Source organism: Neodiprion pinetum, chromosome 3 (genome assembly GCF_021155775.2).
Source record: "Neodiprion pinetum isolate iyNeoPine1 chromosome 3, iyNeoPine1.2, whole genome shotgun sequence".
NCBI lineage: Eukaryota > Metazoa > Arthropoda > Insecta > Hymenoptera > Diprionidae > Neodiprion > Neodiprion pinetum.
Window position 1 is genome coordinate 38,950,312 of NC_060234.1, and position 16,097 is coordinate 38,966,408.

A 16,097-nucleotide genomic window follows, 5' to 3' on the forward strand; every position below is an offset into this window, starting at 1 on the left:
GGTAACGAAGTGAGACCCGCGTATAACTCCGCAACTCGGGATAGTTCGGCGTCCAAAAAAGATTTGTGCACACGTGCGTGAGAAGAAGAAGGGTTTTCAAACAAAGGGCAAGCTCTTCGGATGTTTTTCCCTAAATTTCACAACTTTATAAGAAAACCCTACGCACATGTGCAAGCCGTAAAAATTAAATTCTGTTTAAAGCGTTTTCCTTACAATATTTATGCTTTTCCTGCCTTGAAGAGACTTTCTTCTGGCTTATTTCTATCTCGGGTGCCCATGTATCTTATTTTTCCGAACTGTTAATACTACTTCTAATCTCAATGCTGTTTCAAATATTCCCCCCAGTATTTAAAACGGAATCGTCTGCCAACTGTATTTTGCGAAACTGTTAATGGTTGTAAAAATGTCATCCGAAGAAGAGGACGACCAGATTACGGATTTGGAGGCAATTCGCGACAAAATTTTGAGTCAGCCACGCAGTGAGCGAATGCAAGTAAGTGCCTGGGAAGATGACGATGACGGTATTGAAGAGGACCGAAACGCGAGAGGTTAGAAAATGTACTGTTCTCTGAGGATAAATTTTTTTTTGCCATAAACAAATTTACAATTTTTTATGGTAAATTCGATTTAAACTGGAAAAAAATATCCGCATAAATTACCCTCATGAAAGCTCGAAACATCTAAAATCCTGTTGCACAGAACCAGACAGTAAAGCCATCCTAGAAGCAGCTGAAAAAGGTGATTTAGAAATGATCAGACAGCTGGTTATCAGAGATCCTAGTTTAATCCATGCCACAGACCATGATGGTTATACTCCTCTTCACAGAGCCTGCTACGGAAATCACGTAGATGTTGTCGAGGTTTGTAGAAAGAACTGATAAACATCAATCAAAGGTTCTTTAAATATACAGTTCGACAAAATGTTGTCACTTTTACATTTACATTTTACTTTTCAATAGTACTTGCTTGAAACTGGAGCAAAAATTGATGCTAAGACCAATGATGGCTGGGAGCCGCTGCATTCCGCGTGTTGTTGGAATCATGTTGATTGCGCAGCTGTGCTGATAGCTAATGGAGCTGATATAAATGCTAAATCAAAAGGAGATCAAACGCCTCTTCATTTGGCAAGTGCAAGTTCTCACAATTCTCCAGCACTGCAGCTGCTACTTCTGCATTACAATACTAATCCACATTTAGTGAATTCCAGTGGCGATAATGCGGAGCAGATCGCAAGACGTACTGGAAAATATTATCCTTTATTTGAAATGATAGAACCTTGTCTCAATAATATTTGAGATCAATTTAGATTCTATAAGTTTGTTCTTTGGAGATATTGCGACAGCAAAATTTTTACAAAACATTGGAAGTGTATTTTGACATGTTACAAAAATTTTATTAAAAAAATCTAATAAATGTATAACCATGTATGTTGCTTCTCAAATTACATAGCAGACCAGTTCGACAAAAATCTTTCTGTCATACATATATTCCATTCACACTTCACAACTAAAACTGGGATACAGTGACTATAGACCTAAACAGATAATATCAGTATTTACACTCGGGGATTATTATAGCATCATAAAAAAAATATTTTATTCATTCTCTAAGCACGCTAGAACTAACTTGAAAGGAACCTAAAGTGAGGATAAGTTCACGAATTTTGGTGTTCCATTACTCAGGCGGCGTATGCCTTCCCAAATTAAAACTGTAGAATCTTCAGCTGCTGCATATAAATGGTGCTGATCCAAAGCCCATGCTAATGCGATTATAGCACCGTATCCTGTACCACTATTTACAATTTCTCTGACTAATCGTAGGTCCCAGCTGCTCCACAGTCTAAAGAAATGACGAGTCATGTGTTGGATTTACTATTGCTGATAGAATTCCTGGAATATTAGTTGAGAATAGGCCTACCGTATTACTCCGTTATCTAAACCTGTTGCAATGACATTGACTGAAACACCTTCAGGAGCATTGCTGTAGCATAACGCCGTCATTCGCCTTCTGGATACTATCGTACCAACTGGACGTGCGTTTATTGTATAGACGCTCAATTCCGAAGTATTGCTGTTTACAGCATCCTCGTTTATAGTCAAAACATTGAACACAATCGCTATGTCCCCCAATGTTTCGCTAATCGACAGCAAACTAACCGGATAACAGTGCTCCGACTGTATAGATCTGACGTATGACAGGCTGCATTAAAAAAACCATTTTAATTAGACGGATGTGTTACAATAAACTTCCCCTTGGTAAAATGGTTTTCACGAAATAGTGAAGCAGTAAAAAAATTAATAAATAAAGGCTTCGATACTTGCAGGTAATAAGTATCTGACCTATTCAAATCCCAAATAACAACAACACCTTCGTTGTCACTTGACACTGCTATACTGAATGCTCTTGACAATGCAATCGCAGTTACCGCACATCTGTGTGCCAATAAAGATGATGCTGGCGACAAGCTGAACTGTATTTTACCAGTAGTTCCCACTGAATAACTATATACACTAATTCTACCAGATAAATGACCTGCCCAAAGCTGCCCACAGTCGGGAACTGATGCCAAAATAGTTATCTGAAAGAAAATGATGAATATTACTTATTTTCAATCTTCTAAATTTAGTTATTCGTTGGTGAATCATTTTACGAAATCCTCTCACCGGATCTAAACCAGATGATCTCAATAAAGGTCTCGGTGGCTGTTCTTTCTTGGATTTCAGTCTTGCAATTCCATCAGTACCAGTCCATGATGCTAATGCAGCTCCTAGTACTGATGCGCTGCTCAACATATTGGCACCTATTGAACATTGGTTATCAGTATGCACAACGATAGGGTTATATTTTGAAAAATAGTCGAGAAAGCTTGTATGGGCAGACCTTTCTCCTTACTGTAGCCAAGTAATAAAACTGTCAAATTTGGCAGTCCAAAAACATCACCGGTTGAGAGTGGAACTAGGTAGACAAACGGAGACCTGTGTTTATGCTTCCAGCATAGAACAGGCTCATTGCCTGGGGCACCAACGTAGTTGCCCCACTTTATCCCTTTAAGAAAAATTGAAATAACAAAGATGTTGACACAAGAGTAGCTAGAACTTTCGTTTCATTATACCTGTAACTCCTTGTATAACTGGGGGAATACTGGCAGATGGTGAAGATGTCCCGAGATTTTGAATTGCTAAAGGATGTGCAGTTCTGAACAACTGTGCAGGCGTTTGTCCGTAAGTTCGCACCATAGTTTCCCATGCTTGGCGTTCCAAGGGATCTGCTATTTGCTCGACATTGAATCCGTAGTATGTCTGAAATAATGTTTTTTACTCAACTGTAATTGGGTCAAGGTATGTTACAAAAAAAAGACCTGCAAACTTACAGCTGGATGAAAGACGTTAATAGCTTCCACTGCAGGTCGTCCAGTTTGTCGAAATCCGAAAACAAGATCTATCCAAAATGGTAAGACTTCCCTAACAAGCTCAGCTTCCAATGCAGCCCTGTGCGCTAGTATGAAAAGGCGAGCATCACCACCACACCATGGTGGTAGTTCTACATCACCAACTGTGTTACCATTTTGACGTACACCAAAATTGAATCCTACAATGAAAATATTAAACAGGTCGTATGCATATGTTTTCGTTATTCTTAGACGTTTGTAATATAAAAATTACCACATTGAAGAATTGCAAAACATCTAGTAAAAAAAATATGCAGTATAGGTAACAAAACATATACCTTCCGAATTAAGTAGAAACTCGGGCAAATAAAAGAATTCAGGGATAAGTTCTTTCACATCTGTTGTAGAATCGCAGCTTGTTAATCTCCATGTAGTAGCCAGGGCGTGAAAGGTTCGATCAGGAATATCAAAGTTGTTATCTACATCAAAGTATATAATATATCTACCAGTCTTTTCCACGTTGAACTTATATTAGTGAAAATCCTTAATGAATTCATAATAAACTCACCTTGATATGACAGGAACATGCTTGTGAATGGTGGAAGCCGGACCAAAAAATGTAGAACAGTTCCCGAATTGCTGTAGTGTGATCCATAATGAAATGGTTCTTGATTCAGAGCTATGAGATTCAGTCCTTCCATAAGAGCTTGTTTGAGATACTGAAACATAAGTATGGGTTACGTATGATGATGGTTCTCAAGGTTTGATGTTCATATAATTTATGGAAAATATACGCACATTGTAGTTATTGATATAGTATTGTTCGTTTTTTTTATCTTGTACAGCCATCGGTCGTTTGAAATTTCTGAAAAAAATCTTCACGTTAATGTGGCAAACTAATAATTTTCTCCAAGATTCGAATACCTAATAAAAAAATGTGGCTTAGAGCTGGGAAGATATTCTCTTGATTTCCATATTGCATATCGAGTCAATTAGATACTCACCTATAGATTTTCGGATCATCCAAATCAATTTTTTCACTGAAGTAATCCGATAAGACAAAAGGAAATACTGGATACTGCATCAAGTCATTGTAAGATCGGCCAGCAAGTTTATTTAAGCGAGTAATGTATTCCCAGTTGGTTAATACACCACTACGCCACAAAGCTAGTGCCTCTCTCAAATCATCCCCAGGTATTCTCCTTGGCAAATTGCAGGCAGATAATTCTGCTACAAACTCATCTCTTTCCTATATCATTATTATAATTATCATTTCAGCATTTTGTATGGTTTAGCACTTCCATAAGATAACTAACCGAAATTTTTTAAAATTAATACCTTGGAAGAGTTGAATGCCAATAAGTAAGTTCTTCCAGTAACGATGAATATCTCAATTGCTCGCTCTTGTAATTGATATCTCCGTTTGTGTAATTCACGAATATCTTCTAGTCGCCAGGCTGTACCACCTGCCATAGTGAGATCTAAACCACCTAACGCAACCTAAAATATGAATAATAACATGAATCGAGGGTGAAGAAAATTTGTATAAAATATTATGAAAAAATAGAAAAGAAAGAGAATTTATTTTGGAATTTACTTACATCGATGTGCAAAGGTATGTCAGGATTTTCAGGGACAAAATAGAGGCAGCTTTCCCCTATAAGAGCCTCCCCGCGTAATTCTGCCCCAGGTGTAACTACTTTGGCTTGCGCAGTTTTGCGAATTCTTTCTGTTGTGTGTAGTTTTTCGATTAGAGTAGTTGAGTTTACATCTTGGCGATCTGTTGTCAGCAAATAAGCCAGAGGTTCTTCCATTTTGGCTACATTTGAGTGAGAAAATGAACATGGGGATAATTAAACGATAATGTACATAGTTTCATTAAAGTCGACATACCTAGTTTGTCTTGACATTCAGGCATTAGAAATCTTTTATTCATTTTCAAATGACACCTTTGCATTCTTATTCTAATTCTTGCAGGACCTTCTGTGGGGTCCAATTCCCAACTTCTCGGATAATTTTCTGGAAAATGCCAAGGTGCTCTTTCATGCGTTAACCGCTTAGCCAAGTCCCGCCATCTGGCCATTGCTTGGGCTTTCATCGCGCTTGACTGTTTCAATTCGTTGATAAGTATTTTACGTTCTAAATTTTGTTCTTTCACAACAGTCCTTGTCAGAGCCATTGCACCCTCCATCAGTTGCTTTGCCAGCGAATCGAATTTGTTACCAATTCTGTGAAAAAACACCAATTACGGTAAATCAAAAAAAAAAAGAAAACTAAAAAGTTCGAATATTTCCTAGTGGGTATATAAATGCTTCATAAATCCAGTGCAACAATACTTGCCTGTGTATTGCAGACACATTGTTTTCCATCCACAAATCACGGTCTCTCATCAACTCTCGTCTGAGCATAGTTAGCTCTTCATTCCATAAGCCTGGTGTAGCTTGATCGATACTTTTTGTGAGATTCCATATACTCAAAGCTTCTCTAAGCTCAGCGCACACTCTGGCATCAGCACTAGGCATTTCATCACGCCGTTGTAAAAGATCCCACAGAAATACAGTGAATTTATGTTCGATCTGTGGTATAAACAGTGTGCAGTTTAGATTACACGAGTTGAAAAGATGCTTCGATATTTTGATTCGATAGCATTGTTGCTTGCGCAGTTTTAATATCATTTCATGACTACCTGTGGATGTACTTCCAATAGCGAGGTCAAGATTTCTTTGAGGTTTGGTTCCTCCATCAAGGATCTGACAGCATAAACCCTCATGTTATTGCTTTGGTGTGGTCCTAACAACCACACCATAATTCTAGCAGTATTTTTTCTTAAAATTGGTCTAGATGACCAGGTACCCCCCCAAGGATTTTTTCTCTCCTTCGGAGTTGCTAGTCCATGTAAAAGTGTTGCAAACAATCGCCGGGTGAGTTCTGATTCAGTCGCCGATGGTGACTGATCCGCTGTTGTAATGAATTCTACTGCACGAATCAGGATCGCACGAAGACGCTCGCTCAGCTCTCCTTTACCAGCTTCGCGAACAACGGTATTTGAAGTGCCTTGTAAACTGCCGTAACTTGAGGAACGTGATCCGTGGTCACTTTGTTCGCTTGAAGTGGTCAAAACTGAAAAGACAAGCAAGGTAGTTGGGATCTTACACCATTTCATTGCAAGAAACTCGATGTAACAATCATTGGTTATTCTTCGAAATAATAGAAAAAGTATTAGATGTACCTGATGCAAGGTACGATGCAGTACTGCGTAAACGGAAGCCGTGATGAGAGGAAACTCTGGCAGTCAATGTGTCTAATTCTCCATCGAATAGTGCCACCTGCGCATCTCTAGCAACAGATACACATATAGTACCGATGCCACACTCAGATCGTTCTCTCAATTCAACGTGAGTGAGTATTAAATGCAAATCTACAACGGCTTGCATGTGATGAGTGCCAGGTAATTCCAGTAATTTTGTTGCAATAGCAACAAGTAGAACATGAAAATCGTGAAGCAGTGATGTAGAACTGCCTCGATGTGCAGCACTGATCAACGCCCTTATTATCGATTCAGCTAAACCCATTTCCAAAAGCGCTCGCAGTGCATTTGGGTTCTGTTGGAAACACACGAAACACCCGAATTATAAAATTCACAGATATGCTGTTTCAAGTGTATATTAAAATTCATAAAAATCATTTATCTTACCTTAGTGACCATATCGGTAACAAAAGACACCATGGGTCTCGCAATATTTGGGTCGGTACCAGAGGCTTTTAAAATCATAGCTAACAACGGAGGCATTCCTGCTGTTGCTGGACCACATAAAGCTAAGCTTTCTAAAGCCATAACCAGAGACTCACTGCCGGGATACAAGGAGATTTGGTTGGCCAAATGCATGAAGTACTTTTGCTTTATAAACTTGTTAACTTCCTCGTCGCTAGCACGCTCAAGATAAGTCTGAATTAGCTGTTGAACGGCAATCATACATGTGCTTATTGAGAATAAATACGAGATTCCATTAAAAATGAAAATAATGTAAATAGCAGTGTACCTTTAATAGTGCAGTACGAACTCTGGCATCAGGATTGTTAGCTAATACAAGTAACAATTCAGGTTTCAACACGTGTTTCAATACTGAACCAACTTGATTGTCTGGTAGCATCCTCAATGCATCCCGCAGCAGTAGAAGCAATCCTTCACAAACCATTCCTTGACAGGCTCTCCTTTCATCCGTCCATACGAACTGCTTAAACTTTAAACAGAAATTTTTCATGACGAGTCTCATCTGTATTTGTATTCACTGAGAACTTTGGAAATCAAAACCATACGTACAGGAAGTTGAGTAGTAGATCCATCGCTGGCTGCAATTCCAGAGTCTTCACCTGCACTGGGCTGTCTCTGTGGACCATTCGTATGTTCTCTTTTTCTTGATGGTCTACCCTTCTGAATCTGTCAAGGTAAATATTTTCAATAAAACTTGTCAAGCGTGGTGGGATGTATTCTGATTTCGAGACTCTTACTTGAATGTTAGCCAGAGCCTTATTCAACTTGCCAGCATCAACCGTGTTAATGGATTCATCGGATGAACTAACAGTGCAGCTCACTCTCATGGGAGTTTTTTTTTCGTCCAGTGGTGGAAGCAGGAAGTAGATATTGTGTTTTGCGTGTGTTACGTATGTTTCTGAAGCCTGGTGTACCAATACTAAATAGTCTGTGATGGCAATTAAACGCGGTAATTCTGGTGGCGCTCCCATTAATGCTTGCACTAATTCAACGATGGCAGTACCTACTGTTGTATCCAAAGAAGCACCTAGATCTTCATACATGAAGTGTTCCTGCAGATGATGAAATTGCCAGGAATTAAGATTTATATGTTAATGCATGGTGCAGTCAATTTTACATTTTACTGGAGTAAAAAGGGAATCTTACCTTGCATAAAGTTAAAAGTGTGTTGACAATATCAACTCTATTCAATTGCGTGGCATTAAATTCTCTTTGAGAATGCTGATCTCTTAACAAGACCAATAATGCTTGTAGCAGAAAATTTAATGTGTCATATTTAGCCCATGCCCGCCAGGCACTGAGGGCTCCATTGATCAATTCCGGATCTGTTATCACAGCTTCACAATTTTGAAATATCGCATGATTTCCACTTGCAATATCTTTTATCAGAATTGGACTGTCGCACGCCGCATCTAGCATTGCTTTGAGGATATGCTTTCCTGCATGGCAACGTCGTGATTCCAAAACGCGGAGAAGAAGAGAAGGCCCATCTTCTGATCGATATTGATTCAACAGTTCTGAATCACTGCGAGCTAAGTGCAAAACAGTGGACAAGGCCAAAGCCTGTTCTTCCTCTGTAGAATTTAACTCGACCACCTGTAATTAAGTCGACCATTATAAAGTGTCTATTACAAAATCGGCACTATTGCATAAAGACAAGGTTAACAATGGTTATCCTGCCTGGCTTTGTAAGGAAAAAATAACGAACCCTCGCGAATAAGTACAGAAAAATGGGTATTCCCCCAACAAGGCTCGCAGCTGGTATGAGTCCTCTGTATTGCTGACATTCCAGACGAGTCATTACAATTGGTGCTACAGAGAGTGGTGGTTGTTGTGAAACTCTATGCTCTGGTGCTGATATAATTCTGAATCCAGGCTGGCCAGGAAATAGATTACCAACGACAGCTGTGACATGAAAAGAAAAGAGCCATATGAAATATTGTAAATGAGACATTCTGCGTTGCAACAATCTCTGTACAGCTTACCTTCAGAACTGGCAATGGCTTGTGGATACAAATGCACAATGATAGGATTTTGAGCTTCATAGCTCAACAGTAAGTTATCTTGCAATTCTTCCAAATGAGAATTAGTGGCGTCCATAACTGCATCCCAGTTAATTTCTGTGTCAGATATTTTAGTTTCAACTGCATGTCTTAGATACGTACCACCATACGATTTTCTCCTACTTGTATCAAATTTACCTCCCTCTGAAAATGAATTGGAAATTTAAACATGTCCTAGCAAAAATTGATCCGGTACTACAAGTTTGGTTTTGCTTACCAAATTTGAATTCTCTAACACCGTTCAGTGCCCCAGATGCTATCAGTGGTGCAAAATCAGGTTTTGCTGTATTGAGTGTGCATTCGGCTAGACTGGTGTAATTTGGTCCAAGGCTAGCAAAGTACAAAGCTCTGTCTCTAGTGAATACTGGATACCTGAAATGAATGTGTTGAAGATGGTGCAGTCCAATGGTGCCGCCACAAATTTATGTGAATTGCGACTAGATCAATCTGTGCAGTGTACCTGAATATCATCAAATTTCCAAGATACCAAGCTCCGTTTCCGTTTGGTCCAATTTGACCTAGTAAAATGCAAGTTGTTCCAGGTTTTCTAACTAACAAGCCATCGAATGGCAGTTGTGCTCGCACTTCTCTCCACCCATCTATCCACAGCACTACTTCAACTACCGCGCTACGTTTGTTCAATACAGTATCTTTACAGTTCAATGCCAAATGATGCCATCGTCCTGATGGAAACGTGCCTGTTATAGACGTTTCCGAAATGGTACGATTCGTTTTATCGTCAGGTCGGGTTAGCCGCAAAATGAGTTTATCTGTACGAAATGATGTTAATATCATATTATATCAATAAGGCAAAATATATTTGGTAATGCATTCAACATCTTGATGCCGTAGGTAATGTAATCTTGTTGCCTACCAGATCGAAGGTCAAGCCAAGTTTCCAGCACTAATGATTCATAGCCAATTGACATCAGGTGAATAATCGATGTTGGAGTAGGTGGTGAGGTAGATCCTGCCACAACTGTAAATCCGAGGAAAAAACTATTCATTTAGTCTTAAATAATTCCAGCGAGATTTTAGGTAGCACCTATTATCATCAAAGATTCCGTAGGTATTGGATAATTCGTTTCGACCATTTTATGATAATGAGAATCACCTTCTCGACTCCAATTATCTGACAAAATCCCCCAATCTGAAAGACTTTCGCTTCCAGATCCCAGCAGTGGAGATGTAGGTATAACCACACTTCTGTTTATACTTGATGAGCCTCTTTCTACTCTGAGCCACATGGATGCAGAAAAGCCATGTAACCAGACTGACCAAGTTAGTTCACGTCCAACAGGTAAGCATACCGCATGTACAGACCATGGACTACAAATTCCGGAAGACAAGTGTCCTTTCCTGAAATTGCTCACTAAATTCTCAGCTTTCTCTAAATTTTTAGCATCTTCATTGTGAATTTTCGGCATAGCTGTTACTTCTGCAGGTATGGGAAATGCTAAAATAAAATTAGGCTGAGGTCTGGCGGCAAGAACTAATCGAAAGAGAGGTTCGAGTAAGGGCGACAATGGTGGTGATTGGACTTTGAATAGCGATAGATAAGAGATTAGCTCCATAGGAGTAATCGATTGAGTTGCCAATAATGTAAACACTTCGAGTACAGCGTGTTGTAAGTCTGCAATGAAAGAGACAAAGAAATGTGATTCAGTCTTTGAGAATTCATTAAAAAGAAAAAAAAAAACACTCAATGGAAATGTTTGTTTCTACGAAAAAATTTTCATCAAAGAATGAAAATGAATGAAATCTATTGAACTGTAAAAGAGTTATCATTCATCATTAATTAATCCTCTATTTATTGATAAGATGTATTTCGTTACCTTGACATTGTGACGTTCTACTAGTCAGTGATTCTTTGAAGCCGTTAAGTATTCTTGTTATCGCTCCCGAAGCTGCGAGAGCAGCGCAGCTTGAAACGCTTTCTCTGCATGTTATTGCAACCCGTCTCAAACCACCCGTTAGTATCACACCCCTTTCACCTTCCATACCTCTGTTAAAATTAAATTTGATTAACGAATAGTTCCTCGCCTGGTTCAATAGATGAGCTCTTCAAAATACGACTCACTGTTCACTGAAATGGATCAACAAATCCACTGCCAAAGAGCATAGTGCTGGATGTGCTGTGGCATACCCTCTTGCTTCGACAATGGGGCCTAAAGGGTTCGCCTTTTTCGGAGTTGACTGTTGCGGAGTTCTTCCTGGTACTTCAATGTCTGCATCATAGCCATCATCCGCAGTTACGTATTCTCCGGTGCTACTGTCATCTACACCAACATCCGGTAATGGATCGAGTGTCATTGTAGGGAGCTGGAAAAATGTATATCCAACATCCCACTCTGACCAAAGATGCGTGAAATTATCTTTCAAAAACTACAATCTTAATTATTCAGAAATTGGCTTACCCTTGGCCGAATTTGTTGCGGCATTGTCTGTTCCGGGGTGGGTTTCAGCATTGCAACTCTCAGTAACACTTCAACCAGCATTGCTATTCCATGTCCTAATTTGATCCCAGTGTCTATTAATGATCTTCTTAGTTCTTTGATCAAGTCACATCCAGCTATGCCACAACCCATTTCAAATATAATGAGAACGCAAGCATACAAGTAGAAACAAAATTTTCAAGTGCAAACTACACAGAATAAATTTGTTGAAAAATACGCGGATCGGACGGTACGGTTCGTGCGACGTGCGTTCGAGAACTGAACTATATTTTCATTGCAAGGTATTCAATTGTAAAGATTATACATTCATTTTAATCCACAGCTGCAGGCTGTGATATTGATATTGTAAAGATGGTTTTACATCACAGTGTAACGTCGATTCGTCGTTTAAAATAAACTTACCCAATCGAGATGTCAGGCAACACGTTATCAAGGCTTCCATTAATCTGTGTACTGATTTACCAGTTTCTGAAAATAATTACATCAACTTGTTTTACAATCATGACTACGTCGTTCGTGAATTTTAATACAATTATGCGGTGTTATTGTTGCTCCTCGACTCACCTTTTATTTCATCAGATGCAATGCAAACTGCCAGTTTCTTGAATAATTCAATGCACAGTTGAGACCCAGGATGATTTGAAAGCTCCGTTCGAAATAATGGACTGCACAATGCCACTCCCGCTGCAGCCCTCCATACCGCACTGGCTTGATTCAAACTGTTCTTTAAATAAGTAGAATCATGCACACGTACTTTTCCAACAACTCGTGAAGATAAGTCAGTTATTATCAAATTCGACGAATCCTCACAATCAGTCTTGATGTTCGTTTCAGTCTTTTTCGTGGCACAATAAACTTGCGAGTTATTAACTAATTCTAACTTACATACATCAGTCTCATGCGACATACGAATCATCGCTTCTTCAACTTCATCAGCCTTTTCACCATTAATCGACAAAGGATTGACATCATTCGCTCCGACTATCACGTCGCTTTTGTCTTCCATAATGTCATTGGATGTCGTATAGTTTTCCAAAATATCAAGTAAATTCTTCGTTTCTTTATCAAGGAAGTGGAGCAGTGAAACAAGCGCTGGTCTATCTGGATCGTCGACATCCGCAGGATCTTCGCAACTAATTTTCCAAATTTCCATTATGACGGAAACTTCCAAAAGAGCGCATACGTTCCTAGTAAAAGCAGGGTCGAGTAAAATTTTCAGAACTTTATCCAGTCCATTGATTTCTGTGAATCTCTCGCACATAGGTGCATTGACTATCAAACTAGCGATAGCTGATAAGCAGGATTGAATCAGGAACTTCGACATCACATTGTTGTTTTCGGTTTCGTACCATTTCAGAGCCATTTGAAAAGTTGGATAAAATACTTTGAAGAGCAACTCTTGGCGTACAAAAAAGCCCGAGTTTGGCGTAACTTTCAGCAAGTGTGCCATAATGACGTAACACATTTTCGGATCGTCCGGTACCAGAAGTTCGGTGTAAAGTTCCAGGAAATCCCAAGAATAGTTTGTCGGCTTACTGCAAGTGTTGCACACATCCAGTCCTGGGTATGCCCCAAGTTCTTTGAACAGAGTGCGTTCCAGCAGGGCAACAGCTGGCGCATATGTGAGAGAATTCCGTTTCTTCAAGAAAGTAACGATGCTTGATAAAATGGCCTTTGGAGGACAGCAACAACACGTACCAGCGGCAGCCGCAACTTTTAACAGTCTGACTTGCAAGTCTTCCGGAAATAAGTGAGACTCTTTTAACAAAGATGTCAGTGTCATGAACAAAGTTGAAATGCAGCAGCTTCGTTTGGTGATCGAGCCAACGATTCGTTCGATGTATGCAATCCCTAGAATATCGAAGTGGTGATGATTTTCAACTTTATCTACACACGATTTGTGTTTGTTTTTGCGGCACTGTCCCATGTGACACAGTTCCGTCCTGACGCGTTTTAAGGCACTTATCAAGGCACCGACCATGTCAATAACCTTCCGTGCTCTTGTCACGGACCTCTGTTGATCAACACTCGGTAGACCAACGATGGTCAAGATTGTTCTTTCGACAATTTTACCATCTTGGCTTTCGGTAAACAGTTGAAACAATTCCAAAAACCCCTTCAACTTTTCGGTAGTTCCTCGCTGATGAAGCAGGCAGTACAAAAACGTAATGATTCCGTAAGTAGTGGCGAAAATGAATTCCTGAAGAAGCGAGCCCTCCTCAGGCAACATAACTGATACCGGCCTGCTACAAGCATCCTCCAACAACCTCAGGGTCATAGGTAACAAGCCGTTGTGGATAACGGCAGTTGTCGGCTCATCTGCTCTGAGTACGCGCTCAAGTGCTGTGAGCATCAACCTTGCGGCGGCTGCTTTCAAAGAGGCAGATTCGGTGCCGGTTAAATTTGCACCGTCGATCCCGAACTGCAGAGACCAGAGAGTATCCAGAGCAAATTTTAGGACCTGAACAGCGGGCGTTTGTTCAGCGGGAGTATCGTAGTCCCTCAACCCTTGGAGAAGCTGGATGATGAGTAAACTGGTGTCAAAAGGACTGATGAAAGTGTTGAAGATGGCTTCTATGCGCTCGTCGATAAAATATTTAGGGGTTCGTTTGACCGGGCGGGATGGTAGCTGATAAAGGGGAGTGTCCCATTTTTCTTCCTCGTCACTTCTCACGACAGATGTGAAATATTCGAAATCCATTGGATTCAATCGTATCTTCAAAGTCAATGATCTTGCTTGGTCAATTCCATCTGTAAGCATTTCCGATTCACTGCTGATATTCTCGATGGAAGCTTTGGTCTCGGTTTTTTGTTGGGACAACGTCTTCGCCCCCATGCTATGCTTCCTAACTTTCTTCCGTTGCGCATGGCTCTCCGAATTGTTCTTCGTTTTGAAATGTTTCTGTTTTTTGTTTGGTATTATATTCACAGTGTCAACGATGTCGTTGTTGCAGTGGAACTTTATGTAGGGATTCTTCGGTATTGCACCATCACTTTCTTGAAACGCCACTGGGTACAGTGCAACAAGTAACGCAACCAATTCCCTCCCACAAGAAAGTCCTCGTACACCTAGCAGGTGCAACGCAGCTAAACATCGCCACCCTTTACCACGCACTAAGTACTTTCTGAGACCCTTGAGCTCTCCGCCTTCTGTACGAAATGCGCAGAGCATGTGAACGTCGGATAACAATTCGCAGGCGACAAGAGTCGCGACTCCACCTCCGCCTCCTGAACTAAAATTTATTCAAGGAAATTATGTTTTTGTTATAACGACGTGCATCCCTCGATTTTTAAAGTAGACAACAAAGAGTGATTGCAATCCGTATCAAGCTGAGGTCGTGCTCGAAGTTTTATTTGTCGACAATTAATCGCATACGAACATCGTATAAAGTATAATTATAATTTTTTATCATGCATAAATTATGTGTTATTGATTGTGACCCTTGAATAAATGATACCTACATGTGTAACTGTCATGGGATTGAATTACACGAACAAAGATATAACGTTATTGCCATTGAAAATCTAAATAATGTGATATCGCAATGCATAGCGTCGGTCAATTCATTAAACTTCGACTAATTTATCTTTATGCGAATATAAATAACATAAGACTTAATTAGTAAGTTTTATGTATCACTTTTTAATTGCTTGTGTGTAGTTGCAGGGGCGTTAAAAAAATAAATTTCAAAAACTCCACGCATTATATAATTTGTCTGCACAATCTCGAGCAAATAAGTCTCGATAGGCACGAATTTTTTCGATTAATTATTAGTTTATGGCAGAATTCCGCTGAATAATTTACAGTATGAATTTAAGAGAGGAAAGCTTTGAAAAAAAAGGAACAACTGATTAAACAATCGGAGAATTGCTCAGCTTCATAAAACACACTCTGCACGAAATTGTGCAAAAATTATCTATATGTGTGACTTTGCAGAGTTAAAATTAAGGGGAATAAACAGCACTCACAATTCGCAAATATTCCTATAATTGACAAGAGGTTGAATAGACGAAGAACTATGAAAACATAACATATGAACTGAATTGTAAAAGTGTGTGATTCCGCTGCGAAACTTATTATTATTTACACATTGCATTATAAATGAACTACTGATAAGCTGCAGCCACATCGAGAGCATTATCATAAGGCAAGAAAGATTTTAATTACATTTAATTGTGAAGGATGCGCGAGGAATAATAAATGTGATTAATGATGCTATCCACGGTCCGCGTAATCTATGCTGCACGTTTCTATAATAACGACAAGTTACTGTATACGGAACTAGTTTCACACTTTCTATACCTAATTAGCATTTGCATAGAGTATAACGTTATATCCGTTATTCGAAGCACGGTAAACGCGATAGACGAGAAAAATCTGTGATTATAACATGTGCGAAGATCGCGTAAGGTTCGTT

General features: G+C 39.5%; 2 protein-coding genes across 5 annotated transcripts in view; one reads left to right on the top strand and one right to left on the bottom strand.

Moving 5' to 3' along the window:
- LOC124215255 (ankyrin repeat domain-containing protein 49) lies at positions 1 to 1,427 on the top strand. The gene is made up of 3 exons (XM_046618408.1): positions 1 to 548; positions 700 to 860; positions 960 to 1,427. Exons 1-3 carry the CDS (start codon positions 392 to 394, stop codon positions 1,293 to 1,295), a joined length of 654 nt encoding a protein of 217 aa, XP_046474364.1. The 5' UTR covers positions 1 to 391; the 3' UTR covers positions 1,296 to 1,427.
- The window catches only part of mv (lysosomal-trafficking regulator mauve), a 26,912-nt gene continuing 12,182 nt past the window's right edge, over positions 1,368 to 16,097 (bottom strand). For 2 of the 4 annotated variants that reach the window (XM_046618392.2, XM_046618394.2), the window contains 33 exons: positions 12,244 to 14,912; positions 12,082 to 12,147; positions 11,641 to 11,795; positions 11,304 to 11,545; positions 11,059 to 11,228; positions 10,338 to 10,856; positions 10,098 to 10,202; positions 9,684 to 9,993; positions 9,441 to 9,595; positions 9,146 to 9,367; positions 8,869 to 9,065; positions 8,307 to 8,756; positions 7,898 to 8,212; positions 7,710 to 7,826; positions 7,429 to 7,629; positions 7,083 to 7,343; positions 6,618 to 6,990; positions 6,075 to 6,508; positions 5,729 to 5,964; positions 5,282 to 5,616; positions 4,990 to 5,207; positions 4,727 to 4,888; positions 4,393 to 4,637; positions 4,187 to 4,253; positions 3,957 to 4,107; positions 3,727 to 3,867; positions 3,371 to 3,588; positions 3,113 to 3,299; positions 2,881 to 3,045; positions 2,664 to 2,800; positions 2,322 to 2,578; positions 1,918 to 2,199; positions 1,368 to 1,839 (listed from right to left, as the gene is read on the bottom strand). In XM_046618392.2, the coding sequence (XP_046474348.1) occupies positions 1,638 to 1,839; positions 1,918 to 2,199; positions 2,322 to 2,578; positions 2,664 to 2,800; positions 2,881 to 3,045; positions 3,113 to 3,299; positions 3,371 to 3,588; positions 3,727 to 3,867; positions 3,957 to 4,107; positions 4,187 to 4,253; positions 4,393 to 4,637; positions 4,727 to 4,888; positions 4,990 to 5,207; positions 5,282 to 5,616; positions 5,729 to 5,964; positions 6,075 to 6,508; positions 6,618 to 6,990; positions 7,083 to 7,343; positions 7,429 to 7,629; positions 7,710 to 7,826; positions 7,898 to 8,212; positions 8,307 to 8,756; positions 8,869 to 9,065; positions 9,146 to 9,367; positions 9,441 to 9,595; positions 9,684 to 9,993; positions 10,098 to 10,202; positions 10,338 to 10,856; positions 11,059 to 11,228; positions 11,304 to 11,545; positions 11,641 to 11,795; positions 12,082 to 12,147; positions 12,244 to 14,912 (9,964 nt within the window). In that variant the 3' untranslated portion in view covers positions 1,368 to 1,637. The remainder of the gene's footprint in view (positions 1,840 to 1,917; positions 2,200 to 2,321; positions 2,579 to 2,663; positions 2,801 to 2,880; positions 3,046 to 3,112; positions 3,300 to 3,370; positions 3,589 to 3,726; positions 3,868 to 3,956; positions 4,108 to 4,186; positions 4,254 to 4,392; positions 4,638 to 4,726; positions 4,889 to 4,989; positions 5,208 to 5,281; positions 5,617 to 5,728; positions 5,965 to 6,074; positions 6,509 to 6,617; positions 6,991 to 7,082; positions 7,344 to 7,428; positions 7,630 to 7,709; positions 7,827 to 7,897; positions 8,213 to 8,306; positions 8,757 to 8,868; positions 9,066 to 9,145; positions 9,368 to 9,440; positions 9,596 to 9,683; positions 9,994 to 10,097; positions 10,203 to 10,337; positions 10,857 to 11,058; positions 11,229 to 11,303; positions 11,546 to 11,640; positions 11,796 to 12,081; positions 12,148 to 12,243; positions 14,913 to 16,097) is intronic. The other 2 variants (XM_046618395.2, XM_046618396.2) reach the window with 2 other exon arrangements.